The sequence below is a fragment of the Rhinoraja longicauda genome, chromosome 21 (genome assembly GCF_053455715.1).
Source record: "Rhinoraja longicauda isolate Sanriku21f chromosome 21, sRhiLon1.1, whole genome shotgun sequence".
In the NCBI taxonomy this organism is placed as follows: domain Eukaryota; kingdom Metazoa; phylum Chordata; class Chondrichthyes; order Rajiformes; family Arhynchobatidae; genus Rhinoraja; species Rhinoraja longicauda.
The window spans coordinates 37,589,199-37,607,873 of NC_135973.1; the positions used below are offsets into that span (position 1 = coordinate 37,589,199).

General features: G+C 45.0%; 1 protein-coding gene across 1 annotated transcript in view; it reads left to right on the forward strand.

Annotated features, from left to right (window-relative positions):
- Positions 1 to 18,675, forward strand: part of xylt1 (xylosyltransferase I) — a 294,644-nt gene that overhangs the window by 220,555 nt on the left and 55,414 nt on the right. Inside the window, exon 6 of the mRNA XM_078418358.1 lies at positions 15,856 to 16,072. Coding sequence (XP_078274484.1) covers positions 15,856 to 16,072 — 217 coding nt within the window. The remainder of the gene's footprint in view (positions 1 to 15,855; positions 16,073 to 18,675) is intronic.

Here is an 18,675-nt window from a genome sequence, read left to right on the forward strand (position 1 = left end):
GGACAGGCAGCATTTCTAGAGAGAAGGAAAGGATGACGTTTTGGGTCGAGACCCTTCTTCAGATTTCCCAGGCCTTTCCTTGCAGCCCTGTTAAAGAGAAACATAACATTAGCCACCCTCCCATCTACCAGCACCTCACTTATATCCACTGGTGACCTGAGTCAGGGGGCCTGTAATTTCTGGGAACTGGTCTGTGTAAGACAGCAAGAAATTGCAGAGTTGTGGAGGTAATCCAGTCCACCACACACACCAGACTCCCCACAACGGACTCCAACTATTCTTTACGCTGCCTCGGAAAAGCAGCCAAAATCAAAGACGTGTCCCAGCCCAGTCATTCCTTCTCCTTGCTCCCATTGGGTAGAAGATACAGAAGCTTGAAAGTGCACACCACCCGATTCAGGAACAGCTTTATCCCCTCTGTTATCAGGCTTCCCTAAGCTCGCGCGCGTACAGTCCGATTCATCTTTACCCCATTGCTGACATTGAGTTTGTGTTGAGTTTATTGTCACGTGCACTGAGGTACAGTGAAAAGCTTTTGTTGTGTGCTGACCAGTCAGTGGAAAGATCATACATGATTACAATCGAGCCGTCCACAGTGTACAGATATATGATAAGGGAACTCTGTCTCTGGAGCTGGTGCATTACAATGAGAACTATATTCCACACTCTGGATTTTGTCATTTCCTCTACCTATTGTACTTGAGTTTGATTGTATTGATGTACAGTATTGTCTGATTTGATTGCAGAGCTTGCAAACCAAGGTTATTACTGTACCTTGGTACCCGAGACAATAATAAACCTAAACGTATCAGGTGCAGAGTCACGGAGGATGGATTTGGAGTGAAGTGTCGTGCCCAGCAAGTAGGATACATGTACTAGTGCTTAAAACTCAATTCCAAACATGAAAGCAGTACAGAGAGTTATCAGACAGTTTCATTTCACTCCAGCCGCATGTCAGACACTAATGAGTAGCGAACATCTGCTTCACCAGAAAAACACAAATCATAGGGGCCCCGACATGGGACAACAGGACATTAATTACCACCTCACTCTCCACCACGTTCCACCTGAGTAATACCTTCACCTGCAGCCCTACAGCAACTGCCCTGCTCTCTCCGGGAAGCTACTCCCTGGATCCTTACTCAGCAGGGAGTGAAAACCAGACTGCAAACATTTGGTTTAGTTTAGTTTAGTTTAGAGATACAGGGCAGAAACAGGTCCTTTGGCCCACCGAGTCCGCACCGACCAGCGATCCTCACACATTCATGCTATCCTAGACACACTAGGGACAATTCACGCATACACCAAGCCAATTAACCTACAAACCTGTACGTCTTTGGAGTGTGGGAGGAAACCAAAGATCTCAGAGAAAACCCACGCAGGTCACGTACAAACTCCGTACAGACAGCACCCGTGGTCGGGATGGAACCCGGGTCACTGACGCTGCAAGCGCTGAAAGGCAGCAACTCTACCGCTGCGCCACCGTGGCCATCCCTATTCTGCTAACAGATCCAAAAGCGGGCACATTCACCGGGTGAGGTAAACAAGTGGTGGGACCTCTGCGTGTGGTGGCACCTACTGTCGCTGGTAGTAGTGTGGGCAGAATAAGAAGCTACCAGCAACTGCCCTTCCTGGTGTACAGGTGGACTGAAATCAAGGTCCCACCTTGGGATATGAAGCATAGTGCCTATTCACAAAATCCTAAAAATAAGGAAACTTGCAATTTAAAGAGCACAGTGCCAATTGCTTTGGTATTCCAGATTGACAGGTTTTGCTACAGATAAAAAAAAGTTGTAATATGTTGCCCTTGAGCTTTAATTGATAGCAATCAGTTTCCTCCAGTGGTTGCAAGGTGTTGTGCTTGAATTCAGCCAGAAGACAAAGTGCAGATGGAGCTGGGAGCTGTTCCATTCACTCAGCAGCAGGATAAAGCAGACCTGCTGGTGTGGTGAACATCGTGAAGAATTGCCTCCGTGAACAAACGTCCATCTTGCTTTAATCTCCTGTTCGTTTTATTAGGCTTGTGCTATCTGCTGGTTTTATGTGATTGCAAGAACATTAATCTGGAGTAACAGGCTACAGATTCCTTCACATCAGGGCAGGCAAGACAGTACAAACGAAGGTGACCTGGGAAAAAATTAAACATAAACTGCAGGGAACTTACAAAGAGGTCGTCTCATTTGTAACATTCTTTAATCAGAGGGTGGTGAATCTGTGACATTCATTGCCACAGAAGGCTGTGGAGGCCAAGTCTAGTTTAGTTTTGTTCATGAAAACAGCGTGGAAACAGGCCCTTCGGCCCACCGAGTCCGCACCGAACAGCGATTCCCACACATTAACACTTTCCCACACACACTGGGGTCAATTTTACACATACACCAAGCCACTTAACCTCCAAACCTGTACGTCTTTGGAGTGTGGGAAGAAACCGAAGATCTTGGAAAAAACCCACGCAGTCACGGGGAGAACGTACAAACTCCGTACAGACAGCGCCCACAGTCGGGATCGAAGCTGGGTGTCCGGTACTGCAAGCGCTGTAAGGCAGCAACTCTACTGCTGCGCCAACGTGGATATTTCAGTGGATATTTCTGAGGCAGAGATGGATAGATTCTTGATTAGTACGGATGCCAGGGGCTATGGGGAGAAGACAGGAGAATGGGGTTAGGAGGGAGAGATAGATTGAATGGTGGAGTAGAGTTGATGGGCTGAATGGCCTAATTCTGCTCCTATCACTTATGAACATATTCCATCGATCTACTTACAATGAAGAGTTTGTGCTAGTGCTGTGTTAGAGCTTATCATGTACATATTTCCTTTACTTTAACCCATCACACTGTTAAATCCATCATGGCAATCAATTTCTTATAAAGCTGTAAAAATGAATTTCAAGCACATTTTAATTTGATTTTATTTACTTACAGAGAGATAACAAATATTAAAGGAATTTCACTTCTCACAGGAGGGGTGGGGTTAATATCTCAAAACTTAACCTAACATGTCCAGACACAAAAAGCTGGAGTAACTCAGCGGGTCAGACAGCATCTCTGGAGAAAAGGAATAGGTGATGCTTCGGGTCCAGACCCTTTTTCAGACTGAGGGTCAGGGGAAAGGGAAACGAGAGATATAGATGGTGATGTAGAGATATAGAACAAGTGAATGAAAGATATGCAAAAAAGTAACAATGATGAAGGAAACAGAGTATTGTTAGTTGCGTGCTTAGTGAGAACATTTAGGAGTCAGGTGATCAATTTGCTCTTGAGAAGCCAATGGGTGAGAAGAATAAGGAGGTAATGGTTATGAGGCTTTATGTCACCAACATGCGTTTTTAGCCCATGGGGCCTGGAGATCTAGCCTGGAAAAGGCGTTCAGAATGGCTGAACCGATGAAATAAGGAACTGCAGAAGATAGACACAAAATGCTGGTGTAACTCAGAGGGACAGGCAGCTTCTCTGGAGAGAAGAACTGGGTGACGTTTCGGGTCGGGAGACCTGAAGAAGCTTCTGGACCCGAAACGTCACCCAATTCTTCTCTCCAGAAATGAAAGTTTAGAAGGATGACTCGTGACCTCATGGAACAGGAATGTTATCCCTGAATGCCCAGTGTTTATACACCATGTCTTTGCTGACTTCCTCCAGCAATTTCTAACTGTCCTTCCCTTTCATTCCCAAGTCGCCCTTGACCAACTAACTAACTGAGGCCGTAACCAAAGCCAAGGAATCGGTCAGGTTTCACCGCCCAATCATAGGTTCAAAGATCTGTTTATTGTCACGTGTACCAATTGAAGTAACTCGAATTAGGAAGATGTGGAGGAAATCCATTCCTCTAGGTTTTGTGTCTGGAAAACAGCTTTCTGTCCAGCTCCAAGCAAGCATCGGTGGCTCAGTGCAAGAGCACGTTTGGTTTGACAACATATAATCCCCTGAAATGAGTATTTCTAGTCTTATAATATCAAAATCGCTGCGACTGTGAAATGGTAAATCTGACTTCTATCAGCTGTAGTCATTGTTCATTCACAGTGAAGACGTGATGTAGTATTACTAAATGGTGATGGACCGCTTGCTGTTGCAATCTCCACAATCCAAGAATGGATTCATTTAAAAAAAAATCAACATAAGGATTAAGAATTCTATTGCTTTCAAATATTATTCAATTTAAATTGCACAGATATGATAAAGTATATGGATCATCATAAATTATAATTGAAATTTGAAAAAGAGTGATTACTTTAGTGCGTTAACATGCAGTGTAAGGGAGAAGTATTAATGCAAGCTACAAAATTGATCAAGTGGGATTATTAAAGGATTCCTTAGGCTGCCCAGTTGCAACGTATTACCAGTATGTGTGTCGGTACATAATTAATATTTAATCTCATGTGCAGAAGCTGATCCTACTTCTCTCCTACTTTCATCTTTGATTAAATACACTGCTAAATCCAATTATTGAACCAGCATAAAAAAGATAATTAACAGTGCACAGAACTCTCATTGATGTTATTTCTTTTCTGATGGTGTTATCTCAACTCCGCTAAACTCTTGTTTTGCATCAATATCTTTGCCATAAAATAGTAACCTGTTTATTTCTAATATTACACTGTTTCAACTTTCTCATAGCTCTCAACTAGATAACACTTACAAGTAACATAATTGCCATAATATACATCAGTCTGAAGAAGGGTTTCGACCCGAGACGTCACCCATTCCTTCTCTCATTCCACCCATGCTACCTGTCCCTCTGAGTTACTCCAGCATTTTGTGTCTACCTTCGATTTAAACCAGCATCTGCTGTTTTTCCCCCTTCCTAATATAATTGCCAAATACGTGTCCATCAGATCCATACCATGTAAAACAGAGGGATAATGGGGATACATGGGATGGGAATAGTCTGGTGTTTATAATGCAGAGAAGCTTCCTATCGTTCAATTCTCTGTAACAACATATCATATTGAGACATAGAGTGATAGTGTGGAAACAGGCCCTTCGGCCCAACTTGCCCACACCGGCCAACATGTCCCAGCTCCACTTGTCCCACTTGCCTGTGCTTGGTCCATGTCCCTCCACACCTGTCCTATCCATGTACCTGTCTAACTGACTCTACTTGCACAGAATTATCAAATGATGGTGCACTATAGGAGACTATTTAACCCATAGAAGCCCAGTGCCAATTCAGAGAGATACCCAATTATTCTCACTTCTCTGTGCTCTCTCCACAGCACAGTAGTCTTTGTTTTTGTTTTGTGAGTTTAACTGATTCTTTTTTAAAGTTACCATCAAATCTGCTTTTGTTACCTTTCCATTCAGAACAATCCACATCAGAGCAGTTTTTACATTCAATAACTTTAGTTTTTGATCCTGGAATCTTATGTGCTTATCTACCTTCCCCTTAACATAAAATAAATTAAATATTCATGAGTGAACAAATGCCAAATCAATTAGTGAGTAAGATGAAAGCCATGCATAGCCAATAACATTGAAAGTAGCTGCTATGATTCACATATGCTTCTGCGATGCATTAAAAGCAATCTATAATATGCGAGGAAATGCTCAGCAGGTCAGGCGAAGGTTGTGGAGAGAGATACAGATGTAACCATTTCATATTGATGATTACATCTGCAAAGGGTCAACCCACACAAGGCTGCAGGCCCGGATGGAGTTCAAGGAAGGGTACTTAGGGACTGTACTGAACAGTTGGCTGAGGTATTCACCATGATCTTTAACCTGTCACTATCTCTGGCTATGGTTCCCCAGTGCCTGAAGTCGGCTATCATAGTGCCGGTGCCGAAAAAAGCCAAGATCACCAACCTGAACGACTACCGCCCGGTTGCCCTAACTCCTATAGTCATGGAGTGCTTTGAAAGGCTGGTCCTCTCACACATCAAATCCAGCATCCCTGACTCACTGGACCCACATCAATTTGCATACAGGGCAAATAGATCCACAGAGGACACCATCTCTCTGGCTCTTCACACTGTCCTGACTCACCTGGAGAGACAGGGCACGTACGTGAGGATGCTATTCATTGACTATAGCTCTGCCTTCAACACGGTCATCCCCTCCAAGTTCATCACCAAACTCCACCAGCTAGGCCTCAGCTCGTCGTTATGTGACTGGATCCTGGACTTCCTGCTGGAGCGACCGCAGGCAGTGAGAATGGGCCTGCACCTGTCCTCCACTATCACCCTGAGTACCGGCACACCACAGGGCTGTGTTCTGAGCCCCATGCTCTACTCCCTATTCACACACGACTGTGTTCCTGCATTCGACACCAACACCATTGTCAAGTTTGAAGACGACACAACGGTGATCGGGCTTATCACCAACGGTGATGAAACAAAATACAGAGCGGAGGTGCAGAACCTGGCGGACTGGTGCTCAGATAACAACCTGTCCCTAAATACCACCAAGACCAAGGAGCTGATCATCAACTTCCGTAGGTCACACAACGAGGATTACGCCCCGATCTTTATCAACGGGGACAGTGTGGAGAGAGTGTCCAGCTTCAAGTTTCTGGGCACTCACATTTCGGAGGACCTCACATGGTCCAATAACACTGTTGCGCTGGTCAAGAAGGCACAGCAACGACTGTTCTACCTAAGAACACTGAAAAAGTCTGGTCTACCCCAACAGCTGCTGACGACATTCTACCGTTGCACCATAGAGAGCATCCTAACGCATGGCTTCCCTGTGTGGTATCTCAGCTGCACGGAGGCAGAGACGAAAGCTCTTCAGCGGGTAGTCCATAGAGCTCAGAGGACCATCGGAACACAGCTACCAGCCTTGGAGGGCATCTACAACACACGATGCCTCAGAAAAAGCCACCAGCATCCACAAACACTCTTCACACCCCAGCAACAGTCTGTTCGAACTTCTACCATTGGGCAGACGATACAAGGCCTTCTACGCCCGCACCTCCAGACTCAGGAACAGCTTCATCCCCAGGGCCATAGCTGCTGTGAACCGGTCCTGCTGAGCCGGATGGTCACATCGCACAGTGAACCGGCACAGATCTACTTGCACTTTATTCTGTTTTAAAACTGTTCCAAATTTCTTTCATTGGGTTGTTTAAATTAATACTGACTAGCTAATTAATTTATTGCATCGTATGGGAGGCGCATTCCCAATCTCGTCGTACCCCTGTACAATGACAATAAAGATATATTGTATTGTATTGTATTGTATGATCTTTCATCAGAATAGCCCATTTAAATTATCCACGTTGTAATTACACCGTGGTGCCACTGGTGGCAGTGTGCTCCGCCAGTTTAAATAGGTAGCAAACCCATCCACTTTCAACATTCCTTATTCAGTCTGAGTTATTTACGATTTTATAATCTGCAGCCCAAACATTTGAGTAACATTGAATGGATGCACTCACTTAATACCATGGCTCTGTTTTAAAAGGTTAAATAGTTTAACTTAATTGATGGCAATTTTTTTTAATGGCACACAATATGTATTCATCCCTGTTTTCCAGTGAATAAACTCCTTCGTTCTGCATTTGATTAAATTCAATCTGTTCTTGCAAATGGCAAGTTAGCCATCCAGTTTTATTTAAAATCTGATGTTACTTCCTAAATCTAAGCAATTCAGGATGACGTTCGGAAGGGTTTTCTTTGCCAGTGTTGTAGGGAAATCCATGGATTCCCTGTGTAATTTAATATCCTATATTGCAACAATGCCTCTACTTCAAAAGTATTCCACTGGTTGCAACCTACTTCAAACCGAGATTGTGAAAAGCACTATATAGACAGGGCGGTCACGGTATCGCAGCGGTAGAGTTGCCGCCTTACAGCGCTTGCAGCGCCAGAGATCTGGGTTTAATCCCGACTACGGGTGCTGTCTGTACGGAGTTTGTACGTTCTCCCCGTGACTCCGTAGGTTTTCTCCGAGATCTTCAGTTTCCTCCCACGCTCCAAGGACGTAGGTTAATTGGCTTGGCATAAGTGTAAATTGTCCCGAGTGTGTGTAGGATAGTGTCAGTATGCAGGGATCGCTGGTCGGTGCAGACTCAGTGGGCCGAAGGGCCTGTTTCTGTGCTGTATCTCTAAACCAAATTAAACTGAATTAATCCACCTTTTTGTCAAACCCAGATGAAGCCTGATCTCTGTACATCCGAAGAAGAAATATAACATATGTTGCTGTTCAAATTCATTAAACACTGATATTGTTAGGATCGTCTGAAAACATACAGAGGTCTTTTCTGATTTTCCTGCATCACATAAAAGTAATTTATGGAGACATTTTGGATTAGGTTAAAGCAATTATAGGAGACTATTGACGCAGAAAGCAATTGGAGAAATTTACACCAGTTCCACAATCCCAATAATGAAAAACTGCGTGTCTTTCTGCTGCATAATTTGTACTGTTCACCGTAGATCTTTGTTTTCAATTGCTTCAGTCGTGTTTCCATTAGTGCAGAAATGTTCCAGCCAGCAGAGTAATTGTCATGATCAAGCTGTCTTTGACTTTTGCCTTTGTTGGTTAATTAGTGAGATTTATAACTTTGCAAAGATCTGATTAAATTGCCTCTTGCTGCATAAATTTAATGAACAGGATGCACTACAGATGTGAAATGGCACCAATTTGGGGAAAAAAACTGAAAGGCAATAACTCACTTCAAAATGGAGGTTAATGCCGTGTGGCTCGTTAAATCCTTGAAATAATTTTATGCAAGTAAAGAGCGTGTTGTATAAATGTGGAGTTAGTGCTTTACCTCTAGGATTGTCAGCTTCACGAATTAAGAAGTATTCCATTTAGATGATAATTTAGTTTGGTTTAGAGATACAGTGCGGAAATAGGCTCTTCGGCCCATCGAGTCCGTGCCGACCAGCGATCCCCGTGCATTAACACACAAGGGACCATTTACACTCATACCAAGCCAATTAACCTACAAACTTGTGTGTCTTAGATCTGTGGGAGGAAATCAAAGATCTCGGAGAAAACCCATGTGGACATGGGGAGAACGTACAAAATCCGTACCGACAGCACCCGTAGTTGGGGTCGAAGCCGTGTCTCTGGCGCTGCAAGCGCTGTAAGGCAGCAACTCTACCGCTGCGCCACTGCTGGATAATTCCAGTAAATCGTACCATTTCTGTTTACTGGTATGAAATGAATTGAATAGATTAATATACTTTACTTTCATCAGACAGATTTTGTGATTCAAGTGCAAGAATATCCGACAAAGCACTGAGGTCTCTGCGCATGCCCATAATTACATCAACACCTTGTCAGGCAACACTAAAAGAGAGAGCAAATTATCTTTGAACTAAAGGAGCAAAACTTCAGGAAGTTTTCCAGGAGTGTCGTTTTTGGGTTGCTTAGTGGTGGCTTGATCCATTCCACAACATGCGCCTGGAGAAATATGGGAAGTAGAAATTATCAATTTCAACAAATCTTGCAAGATGCTAATTTAAATAATTGAGTTTATGCTGAGACCATACCACGGCTGTAATAAGCAGAATCCATTTTGATTAGCAGTGTAAAATGAACAGGCTTCCCTTGGGAGATCTATAACTCACTTTGACCTAATCCAATCAGTCCCACCATTGGCAATGTTTATCAAGTGTTGTGGTCATAAATCACCATCATGTGTGTGTGTAGTCATGTAAGTTCCCAAGGAAGATGGTGGAGCAGAAAATAAAACACATGTTTTTAATAAGATCATGATGTTAATGCCGCAGAAAGGAATTCCTTCCTTTTTTTAAACAGAAATAATTCTTCCTACGTGGAAGCTAAGTTTACCTTGTCTGAAGAAGGGTCTCGACCCGAAACGTCACCCATTCCTTCTCTCCAGAGATGCTGCCTGACCCGCTGAGTTACTCCAGCTTTTTGTGTCTATCTTCTTACCTTAACCTAAAATAGACACAAAATGCTGGAGTAACTCAGCGGGTCAGACTGCATCCCTGGAGAGAAGGAATCAGTGACATTTCGGGTCGAGACTCCAGACTTAACCAAACTGCAGGATCAAGCGGTGATCTCTGAGGCCGTCAGTTCATCTCACTGATCACAATGAAAATGTCTATTTGAACCGGGGTAGCAAGAAAGAAGGTGAGGCCGGACGGTGGCTTGGCTGGTTGAGTCCAGCGGAAATGGTTACATTGGGTTCCTGTGAAGCAGCTCACATCTTGGTGAGATTTTAATTGAATGGTTGTGATCCACTCAGCTCCTGTCCGGCAAGCTGCTGAATAAAGCCTCATGGAGTTGGCTGCACGCTCGGATTGAGTGACCGGGGGCAGCACAAAGAGGCACTGAGATGTGAACACTCAGCAGATGTGGGTTAATGGGGTTCTGTGCTTCTTGGATTTCCCTGTGTTTTCTGGGACCAGATTCAGCATATAGTGCAGTCCATGGGTGGCGTTAAATTGGGACGTGGCAACAATGGCAGGAAGAGAGAGACAGTGTCAATAGTATTGAAACAGGCCATGTGGCCTCTGTCAGCCCTCAAGTAGCCATTTACACTTGGCCTACATGCGGTGCTGGCTTGAAGGGTCGAATTGCCAACTCCTGCACCTATCATTTTATTCTCCCCAAATTTCCAGCACTTGTCTACACACAATGGGCAACTTACAGGGGGCAATTAACCTACCCAAAGAGTTGTGAATGTGGAATTCTCTGCCACAGAAGACAGTGGAGGCCAATTCACTGGATGTTTTCAAGAGAAAGTTAGATAGAGCCCGTAGTGCTGACAGAATCAAGAAATACGGGGAAAAAGCAGGAACAGGGTACTGATTCTGGATGATCAGCCATGACCATATTATAGACAATAGACAATAGGTGCAGGAGTAGGCCATTCGGCCCTTCGAACCAGCACCGCCATTCAATGTGATCATGGCTGATCATTCACAATCAGTACCCCGTTCCTGCCTTCTCCCCATACCCCCTGACTCTGCTATCTTTAAGAGCTCTATCTTATTGAATGGCGGTGCTGGCTCGAAGGGCTGAATGGCCTACTCCTGCACCTATTGTCGCTGTTTCTACCAACCTTCACATCTTTAGGCTATGGGAGGAAACCAAGATCTCAGGGAGAACCTGAAAACCATGCAGATAGCACTGGGGGCCAAGATTGAACCAAGGTGAAGGAACAACTACACGGATCAGCCAAAACATTATGACCACTGACAGGCGAAGTGAATAACACTGGTTATCTTATTACAATGGCACCTGTCAAGGGGTGGGATATATTAGGCAGCAAGTGAACAGTTAGTTCTTAAAGTTGATGTGTTGGAGGCAGGAGAAATGGGCAGGAGTAAAGACCTGAGCGACTTTGACAAGAGCCACATTGTTATGGCCAGACGACTGGGTCAGAGCATCTCTGAAACGGCAAGGCTTGTGGGGTGCTCCCGGTCAGCAGTGGTGAGTACCTACCGACAGTGGTCCGAGGAGGGACAAACCACAAACCGGCGACAGGGTGTTCGGCGCCCAAGGCTCATCGATGCGCGAGGGCAACAAAAGCTATCCCGTCCGGTTTGAACCGACAGAAGGTCGACTGTGGCACAAGTCACAGAAAATATTAATGGTGGTCACGGGAGGAATGTGTCACAATACACAGTGCATCGCACCCTGCTGCGTATGGGGCTGCACACGGAGGACCGACAGCATATTAGGCAGGTGGTCATAATGTTTTGGTTCATCAGGTCGTAATGTTTTGGCTGATCGGTGTATATTAGCTGCCTCAAGGTGAGCAGTAGCATAGTCCCGGTGGACAGGGCTACCAGAAGGTGACCCTGTTAGGACAGAGCAGGTGAGGAGACAACTCAGACAAGGCCATGTGCAGTCTACAGTGTAACCTCATAGACAACGATCACTGTCCTGGACACATCAAGGAGTACTGCATTGAGAAGTTGTTTTTACCCAGCAGACTGGTGCTACACTCTGTAGTCAATAGACAAAAGACAATAGACAATAGGTGCAGGAGGAGGCCATTCGGCCCTTCGAGCCATCACCACCATTCAATGTGATCATGGCTGATCATTCTCAATCAGTACCCCGTTCCTGCCTTCTCCCCATAACCCCTGACTCCACTATCCTTAAGAGCTCTATCTAGCTCTCTCTTGAATGCATTCAGAGAATTGGCCTCCACTGCCTTCTGAGGCAGAGAATTCTACAGATTCACAACTCTCTGACTGAAAATGTTTTTCCTCATCTCCGTTCTAAATGGCTTACACCTTATTCGTAAACTGTGGCCCCTGGTTCTGGACTCCCCCAACATTGGGAACATGTTTCCTGCCTCTAACGTGTCCAACCCCTTAATAATCGTATACGTTTCGATAAGATCCCCTCTCATCCTTCTAAATTCCAGTGTATACAAGCCTAATCGCTCCAGTCTTTCAACATATGACAGTCCCGCCATTCCGGGAATTAACCTAGTAAACCTACGCTGCACGTCCTCAATAGCAAGAATATCCTTCCTCAAATTTGGAGACCAAATCTGCACACAGTACTCCAGGTGCGGTCTCACTAGGGCCCTGTACAACTACAGAAGGACCTCTTTGCTCCTATACTCAACTCCTCTTGTTATGAAGGCCAACATTCCATTGGCTTTCTTCACTGCCTGCTGTACCTGCATGCTTACTTTCAGTGACTGATGCACTAGGACACCCAGATCTCATTGTACGTCCCCTTTTCCTAACTTGACACCATTCAGATAATAATCTGCCTTCCTATTCTTACCACCAAATTAGATAACCTCACACTTATCCACATTAAACTGCATCTGCCATGCATCCGCCCACTCACACAACCTGTCCAAGTCACCCTGCAACCTCATAACATCTTCCTCACAGTTCACACTGCCACCCAGCTTTGTATCATCTGCAAATTTGCTAATGGTACTCTTACCAAGCTGGAGTAACTCAGCAGGACAGGCAGCATCTCTGGAGAAAAGGAATAGGTGATGTTTCCGGTCGAGACCCTTCTTCAGACAGAGAGTCAGGGGAAAGGCAAATGAGAGATATAGATGGTGATGTAGAGAGACATAGAACAAATGAATGAAAGATATGTTAAAAAAACTCGAAGCGTTACCCATCCCTTCTCTCCAGAGATGCAGCCTATCCCGTTGAGTTACTGCAGCTTTTTGTGTCTGTCTTAATACAGTAGATACTTCGGCCTCTCGTGTATAATCACATATTTAACCATCAATATTATCTAATTTATCCTACTTTTATCAAAACTCTATACTAAAGTGGACAACTGCACACTTTTTCACATTATATTCCACCTGCCATTCTCTCCCACTCACTTGACCTATCCATATACCCCAAAGCCTCTTCACCTCATCCTCCCCACTCACCCTCTCTGGGGAACATTCTGAGCACCAATTCAATATCTCCATTCACTGAGTAAAATGATAACACGTTCAATGTTGGACACAAGAGGAAGGGTTGCTGGGAGAGAGGAATAAAATTAGAAAATGCTGGAAGTACTCAGCAGGTCAGATGTCACAAAGATAAATCACCAACCTAAAACAGTGACGTTGGTTCCCTCTCCACAGAAGTGCTCTACCTTGCTGAGCATGTTAAACATGTTCTGTTTTTGCTTCAGGCCTGCAGTGTCTGCAGGATTTTGCTTTCTCGCACATTGAATGGAAGTGGGCTGCTCTGCGCTTCCTCCAGTAATGCACGGTGGCACGGTGGCGCAGCGGTAGAGTCGCTGCCTTCTAGAGCCTGCAGCACCGGAGACCCGGGTTCCATCTCGACTACGGGTGCTGTCTGTACGGAGTTTGTACGTTCTCCCCATGACCACGTGTGTTTTCTCCAAGAGTTTTGGTTTCCTCCCACACTCCAAAGACGTGCAGATTTGTAGATTGATTCGCTTGGTGTAAGTGTAAATTATCCCTCATGTGTGCGTCCAGGATAGTGTTAATGTACGGGGATCGCTGGTTGGCGTGGACTCGGTGGGCCGAAGGGCCTGTCTCCGCGCTGTATCACTAAACTAAACTAAACTCCTTGGTGGGCTTCACAGTGCCGGGTTCAGTGGCTCGTGTGAGACTCGATGAACTCTTCACTGTGGCTGGAGCTCCCGCAGTTTCCCACTATGTTTTCCTTTGCTGGAATGGGAATGGACATTACCTCCTATCATTGGACAAGCCACACATAACTCCCACGCTGCAGTGGTTCTTCAGTGACAGGGGAAGGGAAGGTGCAATAGTAGGGGGCAATGAAAGTGCAACACCCCAGAAGAAACTGTCAGGACCACAGCACGGTGGCGCAGCGGTAGAGTTGCTGCCTTACAGCACCAGAGACCCGGGTTCAATCCTGACACTGAGTGCTGTCAATACGGATTTTGTACATTCTCCCCGTGACCATGTGGGTTTTCTCCGGGTGCTCCGGTTTCTTCCCACACTCCAGAGACCCTAAAGGTTTGTGGGTTAACTGGCTTCAGTAAAACTGTAAATTAGCCGCCGTGTATAGGATAGTGCTAATGAACAGAGACTGCTGGTCGGCGTGGGCTCGGTGGGCTGAAGGGCCTGTTTTTGTGCCATATCTCTAAGCTAAGCTAAGCTAAAGCAGGGTTTGGAACAGGCAGCAGAAGTGACGGTGGTTAAAGACGTATCAGAAAATGAGAAATATATTCCAGTGGTTGGCGAGAATGTGCTTGAAATTGCATTAGATTATTCATCCTCAATTTACAGCAAAATTTTAAACACCACAAATACTTCCTATCAATTGCAACGGTATTTTGTACACCCTCTATTAAAAATGTGGCATATTCTGACAGTGTTGTAATAGCACCCGACGCAGTGATCTGTGAAGGCTACATTATGGTACATAGTCAAATTGTTATCCATTACCAGTCACTGTTGCAAGGAACTAAGCACTGCTGATATTTTCATGTGTTTAATGGAGGGCATGAATGACCCTTATTAGTTCAGTTTAGTTTATTGTCACATGTACCGAGGTGCAGTGAAAAGCTTTTGTTGTGTGCTAACCAGTCAGCGGAAAGACAAAACTTGATTACAATCGAGCCATTCACAGTGTACAAATACCTGACAACGGAAATAACGTTTAGTGCAAGATAAAGTCCAGTTAAGTCCCAATAAAACTAGTCTGAGGGTCTCCAATGAGGTAGATAGTAGTTCAGCACTGCTCTCTGGTTGTGGTAGGATGATTCAGTTGCCTAATAACAGCCGGGAAGAAACTGTCCCTGAATCTGGAATTCTTCATTTCATTAAAGTTTTGTTTACAATAGAATTCTAGTAGACATCATTAGAACACTGTACTGTTGCAGTTGGTGAATGTAATGATATGTGAAAGTAGAACTTCCCTGTTTTATCTGCTTTCCGTGGCCAATCCCAGTTTTAGCAGGGCTTATATTTATTGCTCTTTCCCGAATGCAGTACATGAACTCCCAAGATTTACAAGAATGATCCCAGGAATGAGAGCATTAACCTATGATGAGCCTTTGTCGTTACGGGGCCTGGACTCGCTGGAGTTTAGATGGATAAGGGGGGACCTCATTGAAACATACAGAATAGTGAAAGGCTTGGATAGAGTGGATGTGGAGAGGATGTTTCCACCAGTGGGAGTCTAGAGCCTCAGAATCACAGTCACAGGTTGCAGTTCTTTTAGGAAGGAGATGCGGAGAAATTTCTTTAGTCAGAGGGTGGTGAATCTGTGGAATTCCTTACCACAGGAGGCTGTGGAGGCCAAGTCAGTGGATATTTCTAAAGAAGAAATAGATAGTTTGTTGATTAGTACGGGTGTCAGAGGGTATGGGGAGAAGGCAGGAGAATGGGGTTAGGAAGGAGGGATAGATCAACCATAGTGGAGTTGACTTTATGGGCCGAATGGCCTAATTCTACTCCTATTCCTTATGACCTCCCATTCCCCTAACAAACTCTCATTTGATGTCTTTTTCTCAGGTTCATAAGAAAGCAGGGATTGGACAGGATTTTCTTTGAGTGTGACACGCACATGTGGCGCCTAGGAGACAGGAAAATCCCAGAAGGCATCACTGTAGATGGCGGCTCGGACTGGTTTCTCCTCAACAGAAAATTTGTAGAATACGTGAACTATTCAGAAGACGAACTGGTGACACACATGAAGCGGTTTTATGCCTATACACTACTACCTGCTGAGGTAAGGAACTGGAGTCAAACTGCTTGATGTCATTGTGTCATTCCTTTAATGCTCTCTCCACAAGCACTGTCTTTACTTAATAAGAAGCAGGGAGGTATATTGGTTGCTGTTTTTTGAAACGCCAACCACTTGACCAATTCAGTAACTTCATGCATAAGCTCATAATTGATCGGAGTAGAATTAGGCCATTTTAGCCATTCAATCATGGCTGATCTATCTCTGCCTCCTAATCCCATTCTCCTGCCTTCTCTCCATAACCTGATACCTGTCAGGTGACACTGGCCTAGACTCGGGGATGAAGGATCTTCAGGGACCATCCCTACGACAGAGAAGCGATTGAGTCCATGAGTAATTAACGGACTGGGGAGCCAGGGGGAAGGTGAAGGGCAGAGGCCTGACCCAAGGAGGGAACGATGGACAAAAACCTCGCCAGGAGAAGAAATGTTAGAGAGAGGGCTGATCCAGGGAATAAATAATCAAAGATAGACACAAAAAGCTGGAGCAACTCAGCGGGTCAGGTAACATTTCCGGAGATAAGGAATGGGTGACATTTCAGGTCTTGACATATTCTGTTGTGCTGCAGCAAGTAAGAATTTAATTGTTCTATCTGGGACATATGACAATAAAACACTCTGGACACTTGACTCTTCAGTCTGAGAGTCAGGGCAGAAGGAAACTGGAGACATGGAAGGATACAAAGAGAATATGAAAAGGACAGATCAAAGCTGATGGTGATCCAATTTGAGGAACAGCACCTCATATTTTGCTTGGGCAGCTTTCATCCCAGTGGTATGAACATTGACTTCTCTAACTTCAAGTACCCTTGCTTTTCCTCTCTCTCTGTCCCTCCCCCACCCCAGTTCTTCAACTAGTTTCACTGTCCTGATTAATTTTACTATTTGTAACCTTCCTTGTCACTTTCCCCTCAGCCAACAATGAATCATTTGTACATTTCCTTGATTATCGTCAACTTTTGATCTGTCCTTTTCACACCTTACATTCTCTTTGTACTCTTCCATATTTCCAGTTTCCTCTCCCCTGACACAGTCTGAAGAAAGGTCTTGATCCGAAACGTCACCCATTCCTTCTCTCCAGAGATGCTGCCTGTCCTGCTGAGTTACTCCAGCATTTTGTGTCTATCTTTGGTGTAAGCCAGCATCTGCAGTTCCTTCCTGCACAAGAAATAATCAGACTTGTACAGCGCAGAAACAGGTCCTTATATGACATGGGGAGACTGGTGCATTAATTTAGAGGCCGAGGTATTGCAGGAAGCATGTTAGCGTAGATTGAAAACTGGCTTTAACATAGAATACAAACAGTTAGACTAAATGGGCTCTTTCAGGCTGGAGGAATTTAACTAGTGGAGTACCCCAGGAGTTAGTTCTTGGCCCTTAATTGTTAGCAATTTATATTAATGACCTGGAGGGGGCAACAAAGTGTAACGTCTCCAAGTTTTACAATGATTGGGAAGTGGGTGGAAGGGCATGTTGCGAGGAGGACATTGTATTCTGCAATGGGATGTGGAGGGATTGACTGAACCAGACAAGGTGCGACATGGAGATGTGTAGGCAAGGAGATGGGGTGGGGTCAGGAGATGGAGCTCTGGAAGGACACATGTGGGCAAGGAGACGGTCAGGAGATGGTGGCTCTGGAAGGACACATGTAGGCAAGGAGACGGGGTGGGGTCAGAAGATGGGGCTCTGGATGGAGATGTGTAGGCAAGGAGACGGTCAGGATATGGGGCTCTGGAAGGACACATGTAGGCAAGGAGACGGTCAGGAGATGGGGCTCTGGAAGGACACATGTAGGCAAGGAGACGGTCAGGAGATGGTGGCTCTGGATGGAAATGTGTAGGCAAGGAGACGGGGTGGGGTGGGGAGATGGAGGCTCTGGATGGAAATGGGTAGAAGGATAAGGAAAACAAAAAAAACCAGCGCTGCTGGGCCTAGGTTAGGGAGAGATAAGGATGGAGGAAGAGACAGGCTAGAAGGTGACAAGTGGAAGCAAGAGGCTGCTGATGTAGAATCTGATAGGAAAGGAAGGGCAAAAGTGGAACCAAATAAGGAAGGGACGATGGACAGATGGGGAATGAAATTGGGTGAGGGGGTGTTGGGAAATGGGGGACACAGAGGGAACATAAGGTCATGTGATAAGAGTAGAATTAGTAGGATGAAAGTGCAGATGTTCGTTTAAACCTAAGATAGACACAAAAAGCTGGAGTAACTCAGCGGGACAGGCAGCATCTCTGGAGAGAAGGAACGGGTGATGTTTTGGGTTGAGACCCTTCTTCAGACTGGTTAGGGATAAGGGAAACGAGAGATATAGATGATAATGTAGAGAGATAAAGAACAATGAATGAAAGATATACAAAAACAGTAACGGTGATAAAGGAAACAGGCCATTGTTTGTTGGGTGAGAGTAATTAGGCCATTCAGCCCATCAAGTCTACACCATTCAATCATGGCTGATCTATCTCCCCTCCTAACCCCGTTCTCCTGCCTTCTCCTCATAACATCTGACACCCGGAACCAAAGAAGAGAGGAACACAGGAAGTGTAGGTCACCTGATGGTCAAGAATTCAACATTCATGCCATTGGGTTGCT